The following is a 25,507-nucleotide window of genomic DNA, read 5'->3' as shown; positions in this document are numbered from 1 at the left end:
TCCCCCACTGAAATACTTTACCTTCTTCGTCTTCGTCAAAATCAGGTAGCTGACAGTTTTTAGTTTTATTCACAGGACTATATGAAGTACCCTTATTCTCCTCTTTTTTAAACTCAGAAAGAGGGCTATCAGAATAATTTTTGTGTTTAGAAGCCCCAGATAAAGGTTCAGGGCCACTTATGCATCCCCCTTTTCTGCGCAGAGGTGACACTGCAGTAGTCTTTTGTTTCCAGCTAACACACTTTGAATTCACTGGCTTTTTGCTCCCATCTAACATTTTATATTTCCTTGCTGGAGTGTCTCTCTCTTCACTGCTGTTACTCTCTAATTCAGGTGATGTACTTGTAATAGAAAAATCCAGTAATCTCTTTTTGGGCAGACCCCTAACATTTGGCCTTTTTCCAGCAGATATTAACATAGTAGAATTGCAGGAAGCAGATACTGGGGTACTCTCTCTAACAAAAACACGTGCTGTATCATCTGGGGATTTAGTGCTAGGAGATGAGGATTCACTTGCATCTCTAGGTCTCTTTCTTCCTTTCTTACTTTTCTCATTCTCTTTTAGCAAAGGCGATGAGCTTTTTCCTGTTTTGGACTTTGGCAACAATTTGGATTTTACTTTTTTCTGTTGAGTTAATGTTTTTAGTTTTGATTTAGCTGTCTTGCAATGCTGGCTTTCCGACTTCCATGTGCTAGAAAAGTCCCCAGATTTAGATCCTAAAGAATTTGTTCTGTTTCCACGTGTTTTAACCGTCTCCTTGGAACTGAGCCGACATTTTCGTTTGTTTTTTTCTGTATCAGTTTGTGGACTGGGTGTCTTTTGTTTCTTTTTTTTCTTCAAGGTCTCGCCCCCTTCCAATTTTATTTTTGGGGAAGCTATTGGACATCTAGTCACAGGAGGAGATAATGAAGTTCTTATTTTATTTTCTTTCTGGGCTGATCGAGTAGTTCGTCCCTCATCTGAAGGCCTTACTTGTTTCAGAGAGTCACTCAAAATATCTAGAGCGATTTTAAGAGCTTTCCGATACTTCAGTTCTTCCACAGGGTGACTAGGTTTATTCCTCTGGTCTGTTGAAAGAGGCATGCAAGAAGTTATGACTATTTTTACTTTGTGTATTAAAAATATAAATGTACTGTTTTTATAGTACCTCTTGCACAGTGCATCACAGAATGCATGGCAAAAAGCACCATTAGTTTTTTAAAGGCAGAAAGGAAATGCTAACAAAAAGGCTCATGCTTCTCTCCGATTACAAATTTTAAATAGACTTGTACAGGTTAAAACACATCCTGGCCAAGATTCTCTGTTATGCCGCCCTCAGTGCAGCACGGAAGGCCTAGCACAGGGGAAGGAAGAGCAAAAGTGAATAAAAGAGCATATAACTAAACTGCTACCAAAATGGTCAGACCATTTTCCACATGCAGATTTGAGATACCAACTAAATGAAGCAAGCTGGAAACCCATAAGGAAAATGATTCACAGGCATTAAGGTCAGAAGAGACTATTACAACACTCTTCTAGTCTGATCTCCTGCGTAACACAGGCCAAAGAACCTCACCCAGTAAACTGTGCATCAAGGCCATAACTTCTGTTAAGCTATATAGCACAGGGGTGGCCAACCTGAGCCTGAGAAGGAGCGAGAATTTACCAATGTACATTGCCAGAGAGCCACAGCAATATGTCAGCAGCCCCCCATCTGCTTCCCTTCCCTGGCTCCCAGCGCCTCCTGCCCCCTGGCAGCCCCGCCAATCAGCGCCTCTCCCTCCCTCCCCACACTTCCCAATCATCTGTTTCATGGTGGGCTGCAGATGGGTGGGGGGGGGGGAACGAGGCCATGGCAGACTAAGAGGAGGGGTGGCGTGGGGGCAGGGCCTGCAGCTGAGCCAGGGGTTGACCAGTGAGCACCTCCCGGCACATTGAAAAGTTGGCGCCTGTAGCTCCAGACCTGGAGTCGGTGCCTATAAAAGGAGTCGCATATTAACTTCTGAAGAGCCGAACGTGGCTCCGGAGCCACAGGTTGGCCACCCCGGATATAGCATCTCTTTCCTAAAGATACCCAGTCCTGATTTAAAGACTTCAGATTATGAAGACTCCACAACATCCCTAGATAAGGTGTTCCAACGGTGAATTACCCTCACTGTTAAAAATATGCACCTTGTTTCTTATCTGAATTTGTCTAGTTTCAGCTTCCAACCACTGGATCCCATTATGCCTTCTCCTGCTATACTAAAGTGCCCCTTACTATCAGAAGTCTCTTCCCCATATAAGTATTGGTAGACTGATCAAATCACCTCTTAACCTGCTCTTGGATAAACTAAATAGACTGAGGCCAGGCCTACACTTGGAAGGATTTGCCAGTATAGTGCTACTAAGTATCAGAGGGCTAGCCATGTTAGTCTGGAGCTGTAAAAAGCGACAGAGAGTCCTGTGGCACCTTACAGACTAATAGACATATTGGAGCATAAGCTTCCGTGGGTGAATACCCACTTCGTCAGATGAATGGGATACGGGTATACTACAGCAGCAAAGCACTCTAGCGTGGATGCCATTTATATTGGGAAAATTGCACTTTTGCCAGCATAACTTATACCACGCCTCCTAGACAAAATAAGGTATACCAGCAAAAACTGCATCTATGGTAGGGGCTTTTGACAGCAGAGCAACATCAGTCACACCTCATCAGACCCCTGACCGACACAGCTATGCTGGCAACAGTTTTTAGAGTCATTGAACCTGGAGACAGAAAAATGAAGCGGCTTTGCCCAAGGGAATATAGCAAATCAGTGGCAGAGCCATAATCAGAACTCAAGACCTGCTGACTCCCATTTGTCCTTGTGCCTTTAAGAATGAAGTTTACGTCTCTGTGTGGCTTCACACACCATTTCCAAATGACCAATAACTTAACAGGGGAGTTAGGTGACAGTCTGGCTACTAAATATGCTTTTTTTAAAAAATAACTGACATGGCTTGCACAGAAGTCACTCTTCAGTACATATTGGTATCACATTACAGAGATGGCATATTTGGGGAACATCAGAGGTAGCTGATGTTGTGATGTTTCATGTATCCAGATGGAGACTATTTTTGGAAGCCTCCCAGGGAAAACGAATGAGTCAGGTATTTAGATACTCCCCCACCTATTTCTTCCTTTTCTACCACCCATGTAAAGTAAAGTATCTCACCTAATTCAGAGGCAATGATTTTTATGCGCTCCTCCTCCAAAGGCTCCGTGTCTGTACAGTTCACATTAGTCCTGAAAGAACAGTAAAATTGTTCAAGTCTTAAATTAGTAATGACATTACATTGTTTTAGAAGTCTCGTTTTCTTTAGACAATAGGAAATCAATACCTTTTCCTCAGTATTTTGAATAGCACAAATCACCTGCCATATTGAGAGAAAAACACTGCAACTTGCTGTTTAGTATGGACCGTAAGGACAATAATAAAATCAAGAGGTTGACTGGTAAGGTGGAAGATATCAAGTCCACTATCTAAAATATTTCAATAATTACATGTATAAGCAAGTATAGTAATCAAAAAAGAAACGTTATCTTTTGCCTTCTAAAATACCAGGAGGCTTTGCTACCTTTAATGACCATGAAACAGGTTTCAAATCAAAGCCTAGAACAGTTTAAGAATGGCATATTAGTACAATTGTTCAGACAAGATTTTATGCATTTAAAAACTGTCACACAAAATTCTGGTTAGCCAACAAGACACTTCAGAAATCAATTAATCTGGTCTTAGAGATGGCTTCAAGAATCAATGATTACAGCATGTTTGCCACACATTTGCATTCTTCAATATAAGATGATTAATGAAAAGGGTACTTAACTCTTCTTCCAGACCGAGTATTTCAACTTTGAAAGAGGCTGCTTTTGCTTTAGGAACAATTGGTTTTCCGGAAGTTCTGATTTTGCATAAAACCTAAATGAAGAAAAAGTATAATTTTTACAGCCATGCACACAATGCTCATAAGAGTAAAGATGTCGTACAGCATGCAGCCCAAGCGAAGGCCTGAGGAGAAACTCTGAAAGCTATGTTGTAAGGAAAACCCTAGTCCTAACTATATTGGATATGGGATATGCAATGAAGTATTCCCCCTCCTCAGATAATTTAACATATTATTTGCATATCAAAGTATTAACAGAACAGCTATGCACACTAATGTCCTATGCACACTAATGTCCCTGACACCTTGGAAAGTATCCCACACACACACAAAATCAGTGTTAGCTTTTAGTCAAAACATACATTTCCTCAAACTGTAACTGTTTTTTTTAAGGAGCATTTGCTAGAGTTTATATATTTACCTGTGACTGTTATACAGCGGGTCTGAGAAGATGTCATATCACTCCATGGAAACAAACATTCCATGATTGTTGTAAGAGGCTATTTTAAGAAAACTAATTTTACAGAAGGTAGGGATAGAAGAGATTCTATTCAATCAAGTCTGTCCCCTAGCAGGATATAACCTTTAACAGAGCCAAAAGGCCACAGAGTTTCATGTTTCTACTCTGAAGGCTTTTTTCTATTCTTGTTATTTCTCACACTTGCTGACCTGAAAATAGACAGAACCAATTTACTTTCCAACCTGCCCAGAGAATCTGAACCACTTTCAAACAAAAATAGTATGTGTTTGTGTCAGCCTGGAAAGAAATTTCAGCTATGCCACAGAGAAAATTGCCCTCCCACAACTAACCCATGGAAGGCGAGAGAATTAGTTTGATTGCTCAATCCAAGTAAGTTTAAGAACATCAATAAGTGTACTTGCTTCCTCTGATTTAGAATATTTTGTTACATTATTTTAGTCTGATCTTTTCTGCAGCAGATCAACACAAAAGGTGTGCTCGATATTCATGGTGCCAACTTCTCTTCCAGATTGTCCCAAATCTCATTTTGTTTTGCTTCATGCTGTTGAATGAAATCTGAAGTGAATCGCTCTGGAGCATCTTGCGAACATAGAAACCATTTAACAGAATACGGTTGCTAATGTAATAGTGCTGTTATTCCTTTCCCCCACCCTTGCCTATGCCCAATGAAACTTTAAATAGACAACGTGCAAAACAAATTTTGCATTTATGTGGGTATTTATATCATGTTCACCCTGGTGGCAACTTAGTGTCTTTATTTTGGCACAAACACAGTTCCTGCAAAACTTGATATAACAGGAGCAAACACACAGCAAAGTAGATTAACTATGCTTGGAACAAATTAAGATTTCTTTTGTTGAATATAGGTTAAGAATGATGTATCTTATGAGCACCCGTCTGATACTTACATCTAAATCTACTAAAATACAGGGAACCAATAAAGATCTCTAGTTTTCCTAAAATAAACTACCCATTTGCACTAGGAAATATAAAACATTATTATTTGTAAATGCATATTACGATTCTTTTAGGATAAATTCAAATCTCCTAATAAATTCAAATTACAAAACTCCTAGTTTAGTAACAAAACAAGCATCTTACAATGAAAACATAACTGTGCACGAGGGACCTTTTCTGTTAAGAACTCCCATCTAGTCCAGGTGGCTTGTACTTGCTATTTTGAAGCACACCGCTACCTCGATATAACACGACCCGATATAACACGAATTCGGATATAATGTGGTAAAACAGTGCTCCGGGGGGAGCGGGCGGGGCTGCGCACTCCGGTGGATCAAAGCAAGTTCAATATAATGCGGTTTCACCTATAATGCGGTAAAAATTTTTGGCTCCTGAGGACAGCGTTATATTGAGGTAGAAGTGTACAATGTTTTGAATGACTGATGCTCTTTCAGGTTGCCTTGCAGAAGAAACAGGGAACAGTAAGTGAAAATTTAGTATAAAGGAAGCTGAAGTGTACCGGAAAAAATTATGCAAAGGAAGTGAAAAGGAGTTGAGGAAAAGAAGACAGAAATTATAAAGGAAATAACAGGAATGAAGAATATGGCACAGATAAGTACATCTTTATCTTGTGTTAAACTACCTCCCAGGAACGATAAGAAACTAAGGACAAGAGTTGGAGAATTAAACTGGGAACATGCTTATGAATACATTTAACAAAATGAACTGTGACAAAACCAAGCGTTTCACTTGTTTAAGCGGGAAAGTGGAAAGTAAAGTGATACTTTACATCAAGCAGACCTTACTGACTTTACATTAGGTTAATATAAAAGTTATCTTCCCTCAATAAAAGGATTTTTTAAAGTATGACAGGGAATGAGGCTGCATCTCCAACATAAGTGGGGAAACCCTCTGTCTTATCTATTATAGCTTACATTTGGCTTCAACTCCTTGCCATCCAGCAAACATTCAAGACAAATCTGCCGACAGTATGGGATCATCCTTAATTAGAAACACTTCCCTAGCTCCCTCTTCGCCATCATATCAAACTACTTTTTGTCGTTTTAAAGTCCGTCCTGACCTATCCCCACTCTACCTGCCATCTCTCATTCAGTATTAAAGTAGACTCCCGCCTCTGCTTAGCCCACGAGGTCAGTTTCCATCACCCATTTGCTAAGTTTTCAAACAAGCACCTTCATGCTTCCGCTGATGCTTCTCCTCATGCTTGGGAGAAGCTCCCTGGAAATATTTGCAAAACCAACTCATTTTCCTTCAAAATGAAACTCCTTTGTTGTGAGGAACAGAAAAAAAACCTGACAACAGGTAGGCTGCTGGAGTGCTAAGATCACTGCCTATCATGCGGACAGATACTGTCTAGTTGCTTCCTTGTATGCCCCCATCTGTCTGTATCCATCTCCTCTCTCATTTTATACACCTCTACCTTGATATAACGCTGTCCTCGGGAGCCAAAAAATCTTACCACGTTATAGGTGAAACCACGTTATATTGAACTTGCTTTGATCCACCGGAGTATGCAGCCCCGTCCCCCCGGAGCACTGCTTTACCGCGTTATATCCAAATTCATGTTATATCGGGTGGCATTATATCGAGGTAGCGGTGTACTTGGATTGTAAGTTGTGTGGGGCAGGAGGCTCTGTTTGTGCATCATTTAATACAATGGGTCCATATACATAAGTCCAGGATTGGGGTTCCTAGATGCTAGCAAAACACAAATCATCAACATCATGTTTACTTGGAAATCATAATTTCTAAATAAGATTTGTCCCTGTCAATAATTCCAATTTTTTTGGCCTAGGTAATTCATTTCTGGTGTTGTCTCCAAATAGGAAGTTTCAAGGAGAAGTTTCTTGGCTTTTGATCACATATCATATGACACATCTCTCTCCCACACTCCCTATCTTTTCCTGATATCTTGAAGAGGATGGGAGGGAACCTCCACAAAGTTTCTCCTCATTCCTATACCTATTTAAATGGTACCATAATGCTCTCACCTTTGCTGGCCATAAACGGTTCTTCCATTTGCATAGGATATATTCTTGATCTGTCATGATTGTGCTTCATGTAGGATGAGCAAGGTAACTACTGCCAGGCCCAGCGTATTCTGAAACAAAACTGATATTACATGGACCTCTAAGTGTAACATAGTCTTTTTACAACTCAATTTACCTTATGAAATAAGAGTTATGCAATATCTCAAAACAATTTAATACTACATAATTATTGCTTATTTAATATTATAAATTTCTGTTAATTTCTCCCATATTGTTTTGTTCATACACAGCCCAGCATTATCAAGGATAGCTATTAATACTAATGCACGAAGTGCAAATCATTCTAGGCTAGTGCAACACACCACCAATGTGTTTCAGGTTGCTTGAGTGGTCCTGTTGTATTGCGAAATCTAGTGAATAAAGTGAACCTACAAATGAGAATAAAATAATATTTCAATCATCATTGCAGTCCAGTGCATGCTAGAGGGGACTAACGTACTTGTCTAGTTTGCCCACTGAGCTAGTTGGAAAGGATATAACATTCACTTTTTACCAAATTCTGATAACCAATGTTTCTACAAAATACCCAAACAGTCTAATTTATAGCATTGAAAAGTAAGTGCGTCCCAGGTTTATGTAGGTGAATTGTCACATCCTGTAACTTATGCCAAACGTGGCAACCCTTTTTGAGGCTTATTTAGAGAATGTGAATTTTTCAGATTCCAAATATTTTACATGTTTGTTAGAGACCTGAAAAAGTCAATGAATTACATATTAAGAGCCAAAAAAGCTTCATGTACTTACAAGGCTGAAGACTGAATTACATGAAGTCTTGTTTTTTGGTCCTACATATGAAAAGTTAAGTGAAAAGTAAAGTGTAATTACTGTACTTAAATGTAAAACTTAAGAGACCATACTTGTCACCTTGTTTGCATCAGGACAAATACGACTGCAATCCGAAACATGAGATATTTACAAATAACTTTTTCCCTCCCTTGTATTTTGTATTCCATGTTTCTCCAGACAATTTTGTACTTTGGATACAGATTACATTCAATTTCCTACCTCTCAAACACAAACAGACACATTGCTAGTGCTAAATAAATAACTTTGTTTTAGCAAGAATAATAAAAACAATATAAAGGTATAATTATCATCGCTACATAAGCTACATTAGTGCAGAAATATTGCCCTACTTTTAGTCCCCAGAACGGTCCACTTTAGTCCCCAGCTCAGAATGATCCATACATGCCCACTTACTATTTTATTCAGCTCGCCTTAGTCGTGTTGCACTCAAGTTACATTTAACTCACTCCAAAAACCTGCTTCGGGAAACGTGGGCTCATTCCACCAGTCAACACAAATACACCTCATCAGTGCCAGACGGGCATGTGCAAAACGAGAGACCCGGACCGTATCTGGCACCCCCCAAACTTGAGCAATCCCGAGTTCCCACGCAGAAGAGAGGGGGCAGGGCAGCCTGCTGAAGTGCGGCCCCCAAGTGCCAGCCCACCCCAGAAAAATGAACGCGGAAAAGGGGACGCAGAGGCAAAAGTCACACAGCCCAGAGGGCGAGGGGAAGAAAACAAGAGGGGCCCTTTAAAGTCTCACCCCCCCCCTTGGGGGGGAAGGGCTGGTCTGTCTCATGCACACAGCCCAGCCCAGCCCACTCTTAATGGGAAGAGGGGCGCCCCCCCCCAATCCCCCTTTGTGGGTCAGGGCGGGGGGGGGTGAGGAACCCAGCGGGGGGGGGGTCCCACGCGCCCCCTCTGAGGAGAGCTGAGTAGGGCGAGCCACCCCGCCGCTACAGAAGGGCCCCAGCCCCCAATGCCTCAGGCGCCCCCCCATTGAGACCCAGCGGGGGGGGGTGAGTGGGAGAATGGGGGTGCTCAGGGGCACCCCCCTGAGGAAGGCTGGAGTTGTCTGATCCCATTCTAAGGGGACAACCCGAGCGCTACCCCCGAACCTGGAGACCCCCCCGCACGCGCAGAGCCCCCCCGCCGTTACCTCAGAGCTCTACGCACGCAGCCGCCCAGCCCCGCCCCGCCCCCTTCGCTCACCGCGCGTCAACAAAAGGAGGACCCGGCCCTCCGGCCCCTTCCGCCATACCTAGCCTCGTTCTGGCTCCGCCCCAACGGCGTCTCCGCGCGCGCGCGCGCGCCCGGCCCACCCGGCACCGCCTTGACTCCCGCTCCTGCGCGAGGGGTGTAACTTTTTCAACCTCGCGCAAAAGGGCCGGGGGGCGGGGGAGCGCGGGCGGCCAATCAGAAGGCGGCTTCCCCTTGAGTGCCCCCCTCCCCACCTGAACTAGACTTGGGGATGGGTCCACCTCACACACACACACCCACCCACCCAGTTGGTGACGTGAATGGTGTGTGATGTCAGCCCGTCGGGCCGTGCTTCAGGCGGTATCGCCGTGTGGGCCCGGCGTGGGGCTGGGGTAACAAGGGGTTGCCAGGCGGCTGCTATGGTGACATCATGAGTTGGCATAGCAACCTGGGGGGCGTGAGGTCCGCCGGTCTGGGCGTGACCAAATGAAATAGGCTGGGGGGATCCTGACAGCGGGTTGAAATTGGCACAATCCTGGTCAGTTTCATGCCTCCCCCCATGGAATAGACTCATGAAACTGACACAGTTCTTGTCAGTTTCATGCCTCCCCCCCCTCATGAAACTGACCAGATTGGTCTTTTTTTTTTCACCATTGAGGTGGGCAGCCAGGAAACTGACAAGAATCATATCAATTTCATAGAATCATAGACTATCAGGGTTGGAAGGGACCTCAAGAGGTCATCTAGTCCAACCCCCTGCTCAAAGCAGGACCAATTCCCAGCTAAATCATCCCAGCCAGGGCTTTGTCAAGCAAGGCCACCCAGAGGATTCAGGGGGCCTGGGGCAAAGCGGGGGAATGGACATAAAAAAAGGCGTCACCTGCTGCGGCGCTTGTACTCACCGGGAGGTGCTCCAAGTCTGCGGCGGCGGCGGGTCCTTCAGTCGCTCCGTGTCTTCGGCAGCACTGAAGACCGGCGGGTGAAGGTCCCGCCACCAAAATGCTGCCGAAGACCCGGACTACTGCCGCGTAAGTACAAATTAAAAAGGCGCCTCTAGCCAGGAAGGGATTCTCGGCCAGGGCTCGCGGGGCCTGGGGCAAATTGCCCCACTTGTCCCTCCCCCCCGGGCGGCCCTGTTGTCAAGCCTGACCTTAAAAACCTCTAAGGAAGGAGATTCCACCACCTCCCTAGGGAACCCATTCCAGTGCTCCAATGTAGCAATTTCAGCCAGGCTTTTCCAGGGTCCCTGGCTGGGGAACAGCTCTGACATGTGGACTGCCCCAGTGATCCTGGAAACCCATCCCAGGACTTCCAGGCTGCCAGCTCCATGTCAGGGAGTTTGGACCCAGTGGCAGTCTATGTGGAGGGACTGCCTTGGAGTTGCAGACCTTGGAAGCCCAAGCTCCCCAGGCAAGCTGGCAGGCAGGGCCAGCTTTAGGAAGTGTGGGGCCCGATTTGAATAGTTTCCACAGGGCCCCAGCAGGGATGACTCACCCGGCGGCGCTCCGGGTCTTTGGCAGTGGGTCCTTCACTCGCTCTGAGTCTTCAGCGGCACTGAAAGACCTGCCACCGAAGACCCCGAGCGAGTGAAGGACCCGCCACCGAAATGCCACCGAAGACCCCGAGCGAGTGAAGGATCCGCCGCCAAAATGCCGCCAGGGACCCCAAGCGAGTGAAGGACCCGCCGCCGAAGAACCCGGAGCACGGGGCCCTCTTAGGCACGGGGCCCAATTCGGGGGAATCGGCCTAAAGCCGGCCCTGCTGGCAGGATTCCATCAGAATTCTGCTTCTGGTTTATCAGAAGTGCATCGAACCCAATACGTTCCCACAGAACATTTCAAGTTAGACAAATCAACATTTTCCTGACTAGCTCTAGTCATTAACAGACTATAGCCAGAAGTCCAGGTTACTCTTGCTTAGAGCAGCCACAAGGGCCCAACCCACTAACCACCCTTAGGCTTGCATTGTGTAATCGTGCCCCAGCCAGAACTTGAGCTAGTACTTTTTCTGCTTAACTACATCCTTTGCAATCTTCACAGAATCCACTTTCTTCATTCCCAGTTTTGGAAAAATCTCTTTTACAATCCTCAAAAGCATCAATCAGATCCAACTACCAAACAAGTCAAGTGGGGCAGAGGGAAGCGTGACTGTAAGTGTGGGGGCTCTATTTTAGTTTGAGACACTCCTGGAAAAACAAAAGGCCATTTGCTACCATGGGCCCGTGAAGTTTACACTGATTTTGTTTTATTGGTTGGTAGTTTTTGTTTTTGTTTTGAGTTCCTAAACAGTTTAATGTCTGAACTCACTGGGCATGGTCTAATTCCAGCAGAGGTAACCTTGGAGTGAATGAGTGGTTTATAAACCTACATTTAAAGAGTTCAGAATGTTCAGTCCATCCAGCAGTGGGATTTAATGGAAATCTATAAGTGTGCTATAGTATGAAAAAAACAAACAGAAGACAGCCTAGGGAGCCATTGCTTTGTCAAGCCTAAATCACTGGAGTGTTGCTATATGTGTGCTGGTCTCCAGATATTAGAGAGGCAAGATGGGTGAGGTAATCTCTTTTACTGGACCAACTTCTATTGGTGAAAGAGAAGCTTTCCAGCTTACATAGAGCTCTTCTTCAGGTCTGGGCCTAAAGTCAGACATTTTAGGGCATTCTCAACGGGATGACAGCCTAGAACAGGGGTAGTTGATAGGCGGACCACGGGCCAAATCTGGACCACCAGACATTTTTGAACAGACCCCGAAATCTTTTTATTTACTTGTTATCATTATTGTTATTTTCTCTTTAGTCTGGACCTTGACTATACTTTAAAGTTTACAGGCTTAACTTGGTCCACTTGGGCAATAGATGGCCTACTTGGTAGGACAGATTCTTATTATGCTAAGGAGCCTTCATGTAAAGGAAAATCAGACTGAGAATCTTGTCTCTTTATCTTCCAGTCAAACAGAAGCCAGGCAATGGAAGCCCTTAAAAACCTAGTCCTAGATGTAGTATTCAGTTTCCTGAGGCCTGAAAGTCTGTTATGTGAAGATGGATTCAGGCAACCATGTAAAAACGAGATCAGCTGAGAATTATTTGTCCCTACCAGATGAGCAACACAATCCCCTAATCTTCCCCTCTGTCTGACAGCTCAACAGTAAACACAAAGGATCCATGTGTTATAATGATTAATATTTATTGATACTTTTATAAATACCTATAACACTGAAAATGTTAACACTTAATTGAACTTGTAAATTATTATTAAAACACATATCTACAGATCAAAGCTGTACGTTCTACTTCAGTTTATTCCAGGGAGTACATTTTCTCTACCTTTAAGCTATCATTATTTACAGAATAATTCTTTTATGAAATGACAGATTTATTTATTTTTGCGTAGTATTTTCCCTTGGATTCCTTCTATCGTTGCAATATCCTTTGTTATTCAGTGTTCCCAGCCTATCCATTTTTTTTTTGTAGTTCATCCTGAAAAATAAAGAGCGCCCTCAACTGCCATTGAAGTCAACCCAGTAGTTATTTAGCAATTCACTGGGTTGGACCCTAAGCTTTATGGGCTATGTTGGCGTGATGGGCTTGAGCCTTCAGGGTGCACTAGGCACTCTGGTCCTGATCTGTAAAACATTTAAGCTTGTGCTTAACTTTAAGCATTTGTGGCCCCACTGAAGTCCAATTAAGCAAAGCAACGTTTAAAGGTGAAGTCCTGACCCCACTAAAATCAATGGCAAAACTCCCATTGACTTTGATGAGGAGATGATTTAATCCTAAGAGTTTTGCAAGATCAGGGCCAGCATGTTCAGCACTCTGTGAAATCAAGCCCTACATGCATTAAAAAAAAAACACCCCTGTTTTTCTGTCAGATTCTGTCATTGATCTCACCTTAACAATATAATCTGCATTAATTTGACATCAGCTGTTTTCAAGATCCCATATTCTATTCTTCCCAGACAATTCTCTGCATCCAAACTGATATCTTTCTAACGCATCTCCGCAGATGCATGCTATCCCATCTAAGAAATAAATATTAATTAGAGGAGTACTTCTCTAGCCTAGAACTAATACTTTTTCAATCAGTAAAACTCTAGGACTTAATCTCTCCCCACTACATTTTTTGTTTCACATCAAAACGCTCCATACTCAAATAAAACATTTTTTCCTTATAAACCCTTATGTGTAATCTTTCCAATTTCTACTTGTGCTGTGAATAAATCTGAAAACCATTTGACTTTGTTTTATAGTTCTGACTTGCTCTCTATCCCCTTTTAGGTTTTGCATCAGCAACACTAAATGCTTAGGCTAAATGTAAATGTCAGTTTTATTTGTGAGCCCTTAGTTATCAGATTCCGAACTGTACATACAAAGTATCAAAAATGAACCGTATTTACACATTTCCATCGCTTTCGATTGCGATTTTCTGCCAGGAGCCCATTGTTGCACACATTGGGCCAGCTCCTCAGTGGTATAAATCAGTGTAGCTCCATTAACTGAAATGGAGCTATGCCAGTTTACAAGTTTTGAGACTGGATCTATAGGGAGTGATCTGACTGAATGACAACTCACAGTCCCGAACAGGTTACATATTTCTAAAATTGCTTTTCACTGCTTTGATGCCTCTGAATGGTTATCCAGCAGTATGGTGTATAATTGCACCAAAAAAAGCTAACTGGGATTTTTCCCCAATTGATTTCAATAACCTTAAAAAAACGGAAACAACGTTATGCTGTACAAAGACATTGTCTTCAACGCAGGATACCCAGAAACAACAGCTCTTCTTGCATGTAACAAACAAAGTCTTAGGATGCTCAGTAGAAATATTTGCATTGTTCATCATTAGAATTAATTGTGTAAATTGTCGCTTAGAAAGCAAATGCAAAGGCCAATGGCCTCTGCTATTAAGAACCATGTGATCTGCATTGTTGTCCGTAGCACAAGACTGAAATTCTTAAAAACAACTGAAACTGGAGTGTAATCGAAGCACAAATTAAACAGGGCAAGTGCGATTGCTTTGTATGGCATCAAATGTCTAGGTCCAGATGTGTCTACCAACCTTACCTAAAATATCCCACAGTTGGGCCTCAAAGATTTAACAACAACAATAATAGAGATAACATAGACTCACTGTCTTCCCTCATTAAATATACCTAAGAGGATTATTTACATTAAATTACAAAACAAGTCATGAAGATAACATAATTTCTTTTGTAGGGATGGTAAAAATGCCTCTATCTGCTGTTTGCTCCTCTTTCATATGCCATAGACAAGGTGGCCATGAACAGTTTGTTGAAAGTTCAACTTGCCAACTTTGACTTGCTAGGTTGGTCCATACAGACGGCCACCAGTTACAATTGTACTGGAGACAGGACATTAAATAAGGATGCGTCACATGAGAGACCAAGTGCTTATCAAAGCACACCTACTACATGCTATATATTATTCAGAGTCCCAGTTTCCAATCATTTCTCAGATGCTCCTCCCATTGCTGGGTCTTCTTCTGCCTACTCCTCTCCATATGGCTGTGGCCAAGAGTCGTGGGGTATTGTTTAGTTAAAGTTGTTAAGAGCCAGCAGCCATATTTATAACATTAACTTTCACAGCTGGCCCCATTAAACGCAACCTTGGGAGCTGCAGGGCAATCACTTTGGAAAGCTGCCAGGTTCTCTGCCTTTGCTGAGGGACCTGTGGCGCTGGATTCTGGGCGGCTGGCCATGGAAGAGCTATCGGGATTGTCTTGAAGACAGGAGTTCTCAGCTGCCTGATCCAGGCACGGTTCTTTGGTACCTTCGTGAGTACGTCCATTTCTGGAGCTGTCATGATGCCCGTGGTTACCTAGACGGCTCGAAGCGACGACAGCTTTCATTGCAGCCTAGTTAAAAACAAGCACAAGGAGTTACAAGAACAGCAGTGGTGCAAGGATGTAAGTTCAGAAACACTCTGATGCTCCATGAAATGGCTGTAATGGTTCCCAGGCCTGTGTTGCTAAAATAAAAAAAACCCTCGACAAAATAACCTTGGTTCTTCAATAGGGCCAGTGGGATGAAGAGACGAGGTCACATGGAAATAAATATATATATATTTCCATATGTGGTATTCTTCTTGGCTCTAAGGAAGGATAACGAATAGCTTAGATCAGAGACCAATGTATTCTTACAAGAGATCAAATCATATTAGGCCAACCAGAGGGATTTATTTTATTTTAATTGTATTAACATTTTCCAATCAAATGTATTTTATATTGTATTAAAGTGTATCCCTAGGCCCCAACCCTGCAAAACTTAATGCGTATGTAAGTTCAAAGTCAATTGGACTACCCATCTGGGTAAAGTTACAAGCGTGAATCTTTGCAGGATCGAGGCCCTAATGTGCATCTATAAGTAGTAAAAATAAACACAATTAAAAGACTTACAGTGTTTTCATTAGTAAAACTGGGGTTTTAAAAAAGTGTTTCTTAACTAAAACCACGGCATTCTGAAGAGCTGACGATAGCAGATCTGGTTAGCAGTGACAATTTGTACGGTCTATGTAAAAGGGAAATAAGAAATATACCAGAATGATTAACAACAAGGCTCTGTAACGTTACCTTCAGTTTCCGCCGGGCATTAAACTCTTGCAGTTTCTTTTGTGTGCTATCCATATGAGCAAATTTAGCTGCTTTGCCAGTGACCCAGGGGTGTCCCAGTGCTTGATGTACTGTTAGCCTCTTCTGTGGGTCCAAGACTATCAGTTTTTGAACCTGCAGCCAGATTTCAAACAAGTAAGTTTAAATATGTTTGTTCAAAAGGAATTGGAAATTTATCATTGATGTCATCCGCAGTCTGGCGATGGGAAATGCAATTACAAGGGGATGCATCTTCTTGCTGTAGGGCACAGAATGATCACCAGCATGAGTCAAGAAGAATTTATCCCATTGTAGAGTATAGCAAAAGTAAGCACATCGGAGGGACGGTTTAAGTCTTCTTATAAAGCACTGCGCACTGTCAGAGGTCACAGGTCACACGCTTAGTGCTTTCCTGAAGTGGGGCCAGACACAGGAAAGAGAATTCAGATGGACCATTGGTCTGTTTTGGTTTGGCAAATCCTCTGTTCCTGTATTTTTTACAAATGGATTGATCGTAAAACATTTTCATATTATCAGTTGACAGTGGATGATAATCATTCATTGATAATGCTGATCTGAATGGTTTTAATTTATATTTTGTTGCTGGAAACGGCGAGAGTTTTAACTTTAGATTGATTCCTGTCATCTTTTGCTGTCATTTTATAAGGCTCATCCATTTTTGTCTTTTCTTTTGGCTATCCATTGTCCTTTGTGAGATTGGAAAGACTGCTAAATGGAGTCACTTATGTACTTTTCAAGACATTAGTACCTCAATATTGCACTTCAGAAGGATTGCTCTGCAAATCTGCTTTGTATTATTATTAAATATTATTATTAAATAAATAATATTATTATAAACAGCAATAACAAAATAGAGAGCTTTGCACCCAGAGATCTCAAAACGTTTAACAAAGCATTACCCCCCTCATTTTGCAGATGGGGCACAGAGAGATTTGTGCAAGGTCTCAACATGTGAATAGCAGAGCCGCGGGTAGGACTGGCTGAGGGTAAGAGGGCTATTGTCCCAGAATCAGGCTACACAGAACTCAAATCAATGAGTTCAATATCTCGTAGGGAACCTCAGGGTGTATGGCAAGGACACTTAGACTGAGGGCGAAGCACAGCCGTAGTGATTTTTATTAAGATCAATAATAAAGCCAGAAAAGCTCCAAACCACATAAAAGAGTTAGGAATAACACAGTATTGGGGAGTATCTGTGGTATCATTCTTTGCATATGCTCTTAGACTTGCATACTTGCACCCTTCCTCGAGGACCTGATGGTAAGAGACAAAGGGCCAGCCCTGTCTCTGGCATGCCGAATGAGTCCAATGGTCCAGGTTCCTCAATGCCTAAGATTGATGGCAGATAACAATAGAGCGGAAGGGTCCAATGATGGAAAGCAAACCCCCGCCACATGGTGGTTTGCCCTATTATAGGGCCTGCGCATTATCATGAAGGTTCATTTTAATGCTCATGTCCAAATCTAACTTCCTCACCCTGGTAATACTGGGGTGCACTTATCCTATAGGTTAACGTATCGTACGCATACACAGTAATGCCATTTAACTCATTATCATACATCTCACTTATTGCTCAAGCAAATTTGTGGTTAAACATCTGCCAACGATGCTATCCTAAAACATCCAAGCCCAGTATCACTTCAGTGTTTGTGCACAGTTAGGTTCCAACTCCTGCGGTTGAGCAAGCTATTCCTAGTTCCCCAAAATCGAAGGGTGACTGTCAGGGCATTTATCTACGAGTCACAGGCCTACTATACTGGATTATACTTATGGGAACTTGCTTAAGCGGATGTCTTCCAGGATACAGGCCTGTATGTTCCTTGCATTACAGCTGAATATAATAAAGGCTAAGCTAGCCCTATGGGCTACAGTATAGAAATGTCACACACACAAAATAAAATAAAATAAAATAAAATAAATAAAAATCACACTCTGAAGCAAAAAGTTTCTGGTGTAGGCCTGGCCTTACAAAGTTCTTCCCTGACAAGACGCCCCCTCATGTTACCTACAATACCGAGGTCATAATTTCTTCCACATCATGGCATCTACATCTGTGGCCTTGGGTAACTTACCAAGTCCTTGGCATTGAGGGAGACTTCATCCCACCAAGGGGAAACAAACTCATAGTCACAGTTCAGTATCCTGCTGTACATGTACTGGTCCCCTCTTGGATCAAAAAATGGTTCAAACCCACAAAGCCTGAAAACACAGTGGGATAAAATTAAGAAAAGGGAATCTGAGGCTACATACAAGTAGCAGGGGACAATTTCTGCCAGTAAGAGTTGTAACGCTGTGGAGCAGTCAAGAAAAATGGCGGAAGCCTAGATCCACAAAGGAATTCCACTGAATTCAATGGAAATTAGGAACCCAAAATCCTTTGTGAATCTGGGCCGGAAGCACTATTACCTGGGACATTGACAACGATAGTGGACAAAACACTGGAGCACATCCGGTAGGGAACAATCTTGAGCATTTGCCATGGCGGATGGACTGGATTACTTTATAGGGCTTTTCCCCCCATCTGTAATTTCTATGAGTCATGCTACACTTTAGCATATGGCACAATGAAAGGAACCTATAAGAACAATCAAGAGAGCTTCTGCCTCTTCATAGAATCATAGAATATCAGGGTTGGAAGGGACCTCAGAAGGTCATCTAGTCCCAACCCCCTGCTCAAAGCAGGACCAATCCCCAGACAGATTTTTACCCCAGTTCCTTAAATGGCCCCCTCAAGGATTGAACTCACAACCCAGGGTTTAGCAGGCCAATGCTCAAACCCTTGCTGAGCATCTGTTAGTTTTGCAAGCTTGTAGAATTCACGGCCAGTAATACCGTGCACATTCCAAATAGGTCCAGAGCTACTGACCGTCTGCGACGTGCTCACAATGGTTCGGTGATCATTTTGGAAAGAGGTGGATAAAATTTTGCAGCTTGGTTACACCAGTGCAAATTAGGACAATTCTACTCCAGTCAGCGGAGCTACTCTGGATTTACAGCGTGGCAACAAATCTGAACTTGGCCAAGGAACGTTTTTAACCTAAAAAATGGTCCCAGTTCTCAGTTGTCCTGTACCTTATGCTGTCATCTACATCAGGGCATAGTGAGTGTAAAGTGGATGTAAGATGTTATACTCCAAGCGCCTGCCAGTCGTGCAGTAAGTGAGCTGACCAAGGTCTTGTCTACATGGGGGAAATTGACCAACGTAGCCATTCCAGATTCTTTTTTAAGTGGAGCAACTTTTTTTCTGGAACAGAGTTTCCACATGGGTAGAGATTGTTGTACAGTTATTCCAAATAGTTACGATGATCAGCTTCCACATTGTCCCATGTGATTCGTTCTTTCTCTCATCCTCTTACTTTGGAGTAACAGATTCCAGCCCACTGATTTCAGTGAGACTAGGAGCAAAGTAAAGTTCTACTCATTGTGAATAAGTGTGGTAGCATATAACTGTCTAGGGTTCGAAGTTTTAAAAAGACTCATATACTCGTAGAAAAAACTAATAAGAGAGAAATCCTCCTGGGGCATTAATAGAGTTAACTAACTAACTAAAGTTGTTTTTTAAAAAAACACCAGTACTCAGCTAATAGCAGATGATAGCAGTAGGGACTGTTCAAATCTTCATCCATCCAGTGATGGAAACTTATTTATCAGCTGCCACTTACTGTCTGTACTATGAAGTTCAGCCAGTCAGAAGATATCTGCTTTCTCCAGCTGTGTTTACAACATGCCTGCAGGGCCCCATAAGTTCAAAGTTGGCCAGTAATTGACATTTTTTTTAAAAAGGGTTCCAATAAGGGAATCTATATTACTGGGTGTAGCCACCACTCCGAAAATAAAGAGGCCAGAGTCACTTACAGCAGAACGAGGCTTGAAAAAGAAATTGGGTGACCGAAGGCTTTTAGAAAAATCAGAAATTCGTGATCAAAGACCCTGGTAACAAATCATGATATACCATAAAACAGACAGCCATCTCTCAATAAGCCGTCTATATTTCGCTCTCTCTCTTCTTAGTATGACTTATTTTTATTATCTGCAAACAGATTGTGAGCCCATTTCTCAAATCAGTGAGAACGCTCCCACGAGTTAAGTCAAAGGTCCAGATGTTCAAAAGTATTTAGGTGCCTAACTCCCAATGGAAGGGAAGTATCTAAGTACTTATGAAGATCTTGGCCAATGAGACAACTTGTTAGAGTTAACGGTTCACTGCTGTGACTAAGGGGTTAAAATCTAGTCCAACGAGCATAAAGATTGTCCACCCCTCCTCACTTGGTAGATGCTAAGGGCTGAGACTGCCAACCCTGAGTCCCGTTCTCATTAATGGGAGTCCTCATGTAAGTCCTCATTCTTGTAAGGGTTGCATGGACTAGACGTGTCATTAACATGAGTTGCGTGGTAGGCCCTGGAGCAGATTGGTGAAAACACCAGACACGTTTGCAGATGGAGTTAAGATGAGTCAGTGCTTCTCTGCTTAGGGACAGCGGTTGGAAAAAGCAGCAAAGATGAGGGGGCGTGGGCTGCTGTCAGAGATTTTCAGCGTTACTCACAGTATATACGTTATGACACCCACAGACCACATATCCACTTCGGGTCCATACGGACAGCCATGGAGAATCTCAGGCGCTGAAAGCATAATTCACAGTTAAAATATGCCAGCAGGAGGCATCTGTCAACACCCTGAGGATCAAATTCTGCTATCTAGATTATTTATATGGCTCCCCTCACCACAGCACCTGAGGGCTTCACAGCTCCCCGGGTGGGGCAGGGCAGTGCTATTATCCCCATTTTACAGATAGGGAACTGAGGCACAAAGAGGCTAAGTGACTTGCCCAGGGCCACATAGTGGAAGTCTGTGGCAGAGAAGGGAATTACACCCATGTTTCCCGAGTCCCAGGCCAGAGCCCTAACCACTGCACTTCCCTCCTTTCACCTGCTTTCAGTTACATTGGTGTAAATCCAGAGCAACAGGGTTACTATAGAGTCAAACAGTCGTGTGTTAATGTCTCTCACATAAATTGGTCAGTCTGCTGTACTTAATAGGTGTTTTATCAGCTGCTAAATATTGCAGATGAAAATTCCAAAACAATGTCATGTTTACATTGTGCCTTTACCAGCTCAAAGTGACAGTGTACTGAAATCTCACTTTTTGAGCTAACTTCCTGTTTCAAGCCACTTCCATTAAAGGGACCACAGCAAGTAATTTAGGCCCAAAACTCAGGTTTTCAGGATCTTTATAACCCTAATATGAAGAGAACTGGTTTCAAGGAATTAAAAAATAAGTGTCAATGAAAACCATGTTTTGCTGTTGGGATTTAAACATTCCCTTGCAGAGGTTAGAACCCAGATAAGACAGCATTGTTCTAGACAATGTACAGGAAGAACCCAAAATGAAGCATATTAAAAACTGGTTATACAGAAAAGCAGAATCATCTAGAGCTTGGGGACCAATATCAGTAAGAAGCAAAGAGGAAATAAGTGGCTTGAACAACAATATTTTAAATAAAGCCTTCAAATAAATTCGCACTTCTGTAGAACATTATCAGCTGAAGATTTCAAGGCAGTTAACAACCATATTAGAGATATGGGAAACTGAGGCACAGAAAGATGAAGTGACTTGAACAAGTCTGTGACAGATTAGGGAAGAGACTCTAGACCTACTGAGTCCCAGTCCTGTGCTTTACTGACAAGGGAACCCGCCCTGAAAATATTCTCCCTGTCTTTAGAGTTCAAGTGGCACATGTAAGAATTACTAGTGGCACATGTAAGAATTTAGTCTGAGATTATCAAAGCTTCAGTTCCAATTAATTTGAGTGGCAAATGGGCATCCCAATCTTTTGGGCAGCTTTGAAAATCGGAGCCTAGATATAAATAAATTATATGGATTTTTAAAATAATAGTATCTCTTTAAGACGCAGTCTGCGGCTTACCTTTCACACGTGCCTGGTGATTCTGGGTGCCTAGTTTGAGACACCTTAAAAGGGCCTGCTCTACAGAAGTTGGATGCTAGGCACCTTCTGAAAATCAGACTCTTAAGGCATCTCAAGCTGGGTATCCAAAAATGGGGGCAACACAGATCACTAGTTGCTTGTGAAAATCTTGAAAGTCTTTGCAGACCCAGGGTGGGATTTTCAAAAGAGCCAGAAGGAATTAGGTGCCTAATTCCCATTGGGCAGCAATGAGACCTGCGCTCCTAAACCCCTGCAGTGCTTCTCCTGGGTGACAGGACCGTTCTCTTTAACACAACTGAATGGCAATTCTTAGGGTATGTCTTCACTGCAGAGTTAACCTGGGTGATCAGCATCTGGGTCTGAGGAGCTGGGCTAGCCTACCCCAGGTATGAGTGTCCCCAAAATACAGCCCCGGCCACTTTACTCCATCCTCACTGTCCCTGATCTCACCCGGGTGGGCCTGGAGGCCTAACCCTTGGTTCTTTGATTCTACGGTTGTTCTACGATTCATTCCCAGTCCATTGTGCCAACTGTGGGAGAACTTGTCTGCCCTCCCCAGGGAGAACTGGGGGAAGACAAGGGAGACTGCATCCTAACTGCAAAGCGGGTAGCTTCAAGACTGAATTACAGCAGAGTCCAGGCTGTAATCTCCCCCGCCCCTCCCAAGGTGGGTTAAATAGCCTGGGCTTAAAGCACCTCCAGGTCAGAGGGTTTTCGGTGTGGACAGTAGTGGGGTTTTGGGCAAACCCCCTGTGCAATGAAGACAAACCCTTAGGGGTTTCTATCAGAACATGCAAAGATACATTCCCTCTCCGCTCCCACCTCCACAAACTCCCCAGTACGCGATTCCTCCGCGCTCAGCCACTTACCGCAATATCCCGGAGTACCACAAACAGTCTTCATGGTGTCCTGCTCGTCCACTATCTTGGACAATCCAAAATCACCTGTAAGGGAACAGACGGGCAGAAAAAGGACTGTGACGCTGTCAGGTGCCCAGTGGCTGCCATCCGGGTCGGGTCTTTGATCTGAGACAATCACAGCCCTTGTTAAAGCAGAGCAGCCTTCTTTCAGTGGAAGGAGCAATTCAGCCCCTTTATGTAGCAAAACAACTGCAGACAATGGAGGCTACCACGTGAGGCACTCAACAGCCCAGGCACTCCTCAGCAGAGCTAACCCAGATGAGCTAACAGGGGTTGCCCTGGTTGCCCAGGCTACCACACTGGTTTTGCAACCTGTGCGTACGAGGGCTCATCCATACGTGAAAGTCGGTTTGGGGAATGTTTATCCGCGTGGAGTGATCCGGAACAACGGTTGCGCGAGCAGCACATCCCCCCTACCTTGTTATCCTAGGTTAAGCTGCTCCCCTTTGGGATCAGCATGTCCACACAATGGTGGGCTGTTTTGAATTCAGCACTCGGCAGCCTGGGCCGATATCCCACGCATCCCACCTGGGCTCGGTGCAGTCTCGGATTTTTCCTCGCGGCATGTTATGGAATAGCTACCAGAAGGCACTGGAATTCTGGGACTTGGGGTCAAACTGAAGAATTCCCATTAATTTCTCTCATTGCATCCCTGCCTTCATTTGGCTTTAATAAGCCAGAATTTAAATGGGGAGGTGACATCCAGTCAAAGTGACCCCAGAGCAGTAGAGGACACTCAGGTAAGCAGACTGGTTGACACAGGTAGTCAGCCAAGCAGTGTGGGACCCAGAGGGAGGACTGCCAGGTGTGGCAGCAAACTCATTTCCCCAGTGGGTTTATTAGTGTGGGTGGAAACATCAGATGACTGTAAAGAAAATCTTTTGCATGTAGATACAAGACACTTTATCCCCCAGAAAACTCAGGTTAATCCAAAACAACTTTCAAGTACAGACAATTCCTGAGAGACAGAAAGAGAAGAATGGTGAGCATGACCCTGAGATGGAGATTCTTGGGCACAGAGCTCACTGGAGGGGCAGACTCGGGGATTTCTGAGCAAGGAACTGCCTGCTGTTAGCTTCTATTGTGATCAGGGAGACAGGTCTGTCTGTGCATTTTTTTGTAAATAAGATTACAGCCAAGAATAGACTCGACTAGTAGCGTCAATCTCTCCTCCTACTGTAACCAACCCAGCAAGGCCCCAAATATTGGCTAATCGCTCACGCCAAAGGGGCAACGGTACCGTGGCAGGCTCCGCAGCCAGCATGGGGATTTCAGCTAATAGGCTTCTTTGAAGGTCCTAGTCTCAGTTTAAGGGAGTTACGAATTCACTGGGATGTGAGTGCCTAATTCCCATAGGCTCCTTGGAGAATCCCAGACTGAATTATTACTATCCCAGCCATGAAAAGGGGGAAGTAACTTCCACCCTCCCTAGAGTAAAGGGGAAAGGCGGGAAGGAACTGAGTCACAATTCAGAGTGAAATCCCGCCCCATTGAGGCTAATGGGAGTTTCACTATGGACGTCAATGGGGCCATTCTACCCTTTTTCTCTCATCTGCTCCTGGGACAATGCAGTTCCACACCACCTCCTTCCTCAGAGCAGACTGAAAGAGTATAGTCTACTCTAGCCCACTGAAATCAAGAACCAAATTCCCACTCCCTGTCGGACTGGGCCCTCCCCATGGATGGTAGCTGCCTTTGCACAGGAAACCCCAACTCTGCTGCTTGCCCCCCAAACATACCGATTTTGAGGGGGGCATCTGGGGAAAGGTCTGCATACAGGAGATTCTCTGGTTTCAGATCACGGTGGACGACTCCATTTTCATGCAAATACTGGAGAGACAGAGAATGTGAAGTGGGGGAGAAAAAGCCAACTCCGGGTCAGACAAAATGCAGGGATGATAACTGATAATACAGCAGCATTCAGAGTATTAATTACATTGAGCCAAACCCTGGAGAGTTCGCTCAGGGCCCGATTCTGATACCTTTATTCACATCGAGTTGCAACTTTCTCTACAAGTGTCGTCTCATTCCACTGACATCCATGGGACTAGGAATAAGGTACCATTCAATGTCAATAAGGGTATCTGGCCCTTGGTTTTTGGCCATTGTAATTACACTGTTACTGGTATTCACCATATATAAGCTAATTACTTACAAATCACCAGTCACTCTTTATAGTGTGACCAGGAAGTATCGCTGAATGGCTGATAACATCAAACGGCACGAACTCAAGTTGAATGGCGAGCTCAGTTTTCCAACCCCCTCAAATGGTTGCCCAGCGCCTTCTAAGATGGCGTGGTTATCCATTCCGAATGCCCGTCAACCTCCGGCATGAATCCTCTTTGACTTTGACCCAAAGAAAGGAGGATGGAAAAGACCCGGTGGAAAACCTCAACTCCGATGGCTGGACGACATCAACGGATACTGGTCCTTCAGAGGACTCTTTTCCCAGAACATGCCAGAGTCAGTTTAGGATAGAATGTCATGGAGGTGCATAACCGGTTCCGTAACCTCTACGTTGTATCACTAGCATGAGACTTAGCTACCTGTATTGTGATTGCCCCAAGTAATGGACCCTGGTTCTCTGTAAACACATGTCAAAAGACAGTAGCCAGATCTCCAGCTGGTGTAA

General features: G+C 43.7%; 2 protein-coding genes across 36 annotated transcripts in view; both read right to left on the bottom strand.

Moving 5' to 3' along the window:
- The window catches only part of PWWP3A (PWWP domain containing 3A, DNA repair factor), a 30,194-nt gene extending 20,504 nt beyond the window's left edge, over window positions 1–9,690 (bottom strand). For 8 of the 35 annotated variants that reach the window (XR_010594932.1, XR_010594934.1, XR_006177185.2 and 5 more), the window contains exons 1-5: window positions 8,600–9,397; window positions 7,340–7,460; window positions 3,833–3,924; window positions 3,181–3,251; window positions 22–1,068 (exon numbers count right to left, since the gene is read on the bottom strand). Coding sequence is in view for 30 of the 35 variants with exons in the window: in XM_024101049.3 (XP_023956817.2) it covers window positions 22–1,068; window positions 3,181–3,251; window positions 3,833–3,924; window positions 7,340–7,396 (1,267 nt within the window). In the remaining 5 variants the exon portion in view is untranslated. Of the gene's footprint in view, window positions 1–21; window positions 1,069–3,180; window positions 3,252–3,832; window positions 3,925–4,310; window positions 4,330–7,339; window positions 7,461–8,143; window positions 8,279–8,599 lie in introns of those variants that run through there. The other 27 variants (XM_024101063.3, XM_065578470.1, XM_065578460.1 and 24 more) reach the window with 24 other exon arrangements.
- A 2,865-nt stretch (window positions 9,691–12,555) lies between these two features.
- The window catches only part of LOC101930944 (calcium/calmodulin-dependent protein kinase type IV-like), a 45,825-nt gene continuing 32,873 nt past the window's right edge, over window positions 12,556–25,507 (bottom strand). The window contains exons 6-11 of the mRNA XM_005302347.2: window positions 24,615–24,705; window positions 22,825–22,899; window positions 20,555–20,630; window positions 18,083–18,209; window positions 15,972–16,124; window positions 12,556–15,257 (exon numbers count right to left, since the gene is read on the bottom strand). Of these exons, the coding sequence (XP_005302404.2) occupies window positions 14,976–15,257; window positions 15,972–16,124; window positions 18,083–18,209; window positions 20,555–20,630; window positions 22,825–22,899; window positions 24,615–24,705 (804 nt within the window). The 3' untranslated portion in view covers window positions 12,556–14,975. The remainder of the gene's footprint in view (window positions 15,258–15,971; window positions 16,125–18,082; window positions 18,210–20,554; window positions 20,631–22,824; window positions 22,900–24,614; window positions 24,706–25,507) is intronic.

This window comes from Chrysemys picta, chromosome 25 (assembly GCF_011386835.1).
Source record: "Chrysemys picta bellii isolate R12L10 chromosome 25, ASM1138683v2, whole genome shotgun sequence".
NCBI classification, from domain to species: Eukaryota; Metazoa; Chordata; order Testudines; family Emydidae; genus Chrysemys; species Chrysemys picta.
Note: the sequence above shows the minus strand (reverse complement) of the source record. Positions and strands in the feature narration are given on the sequence as shown.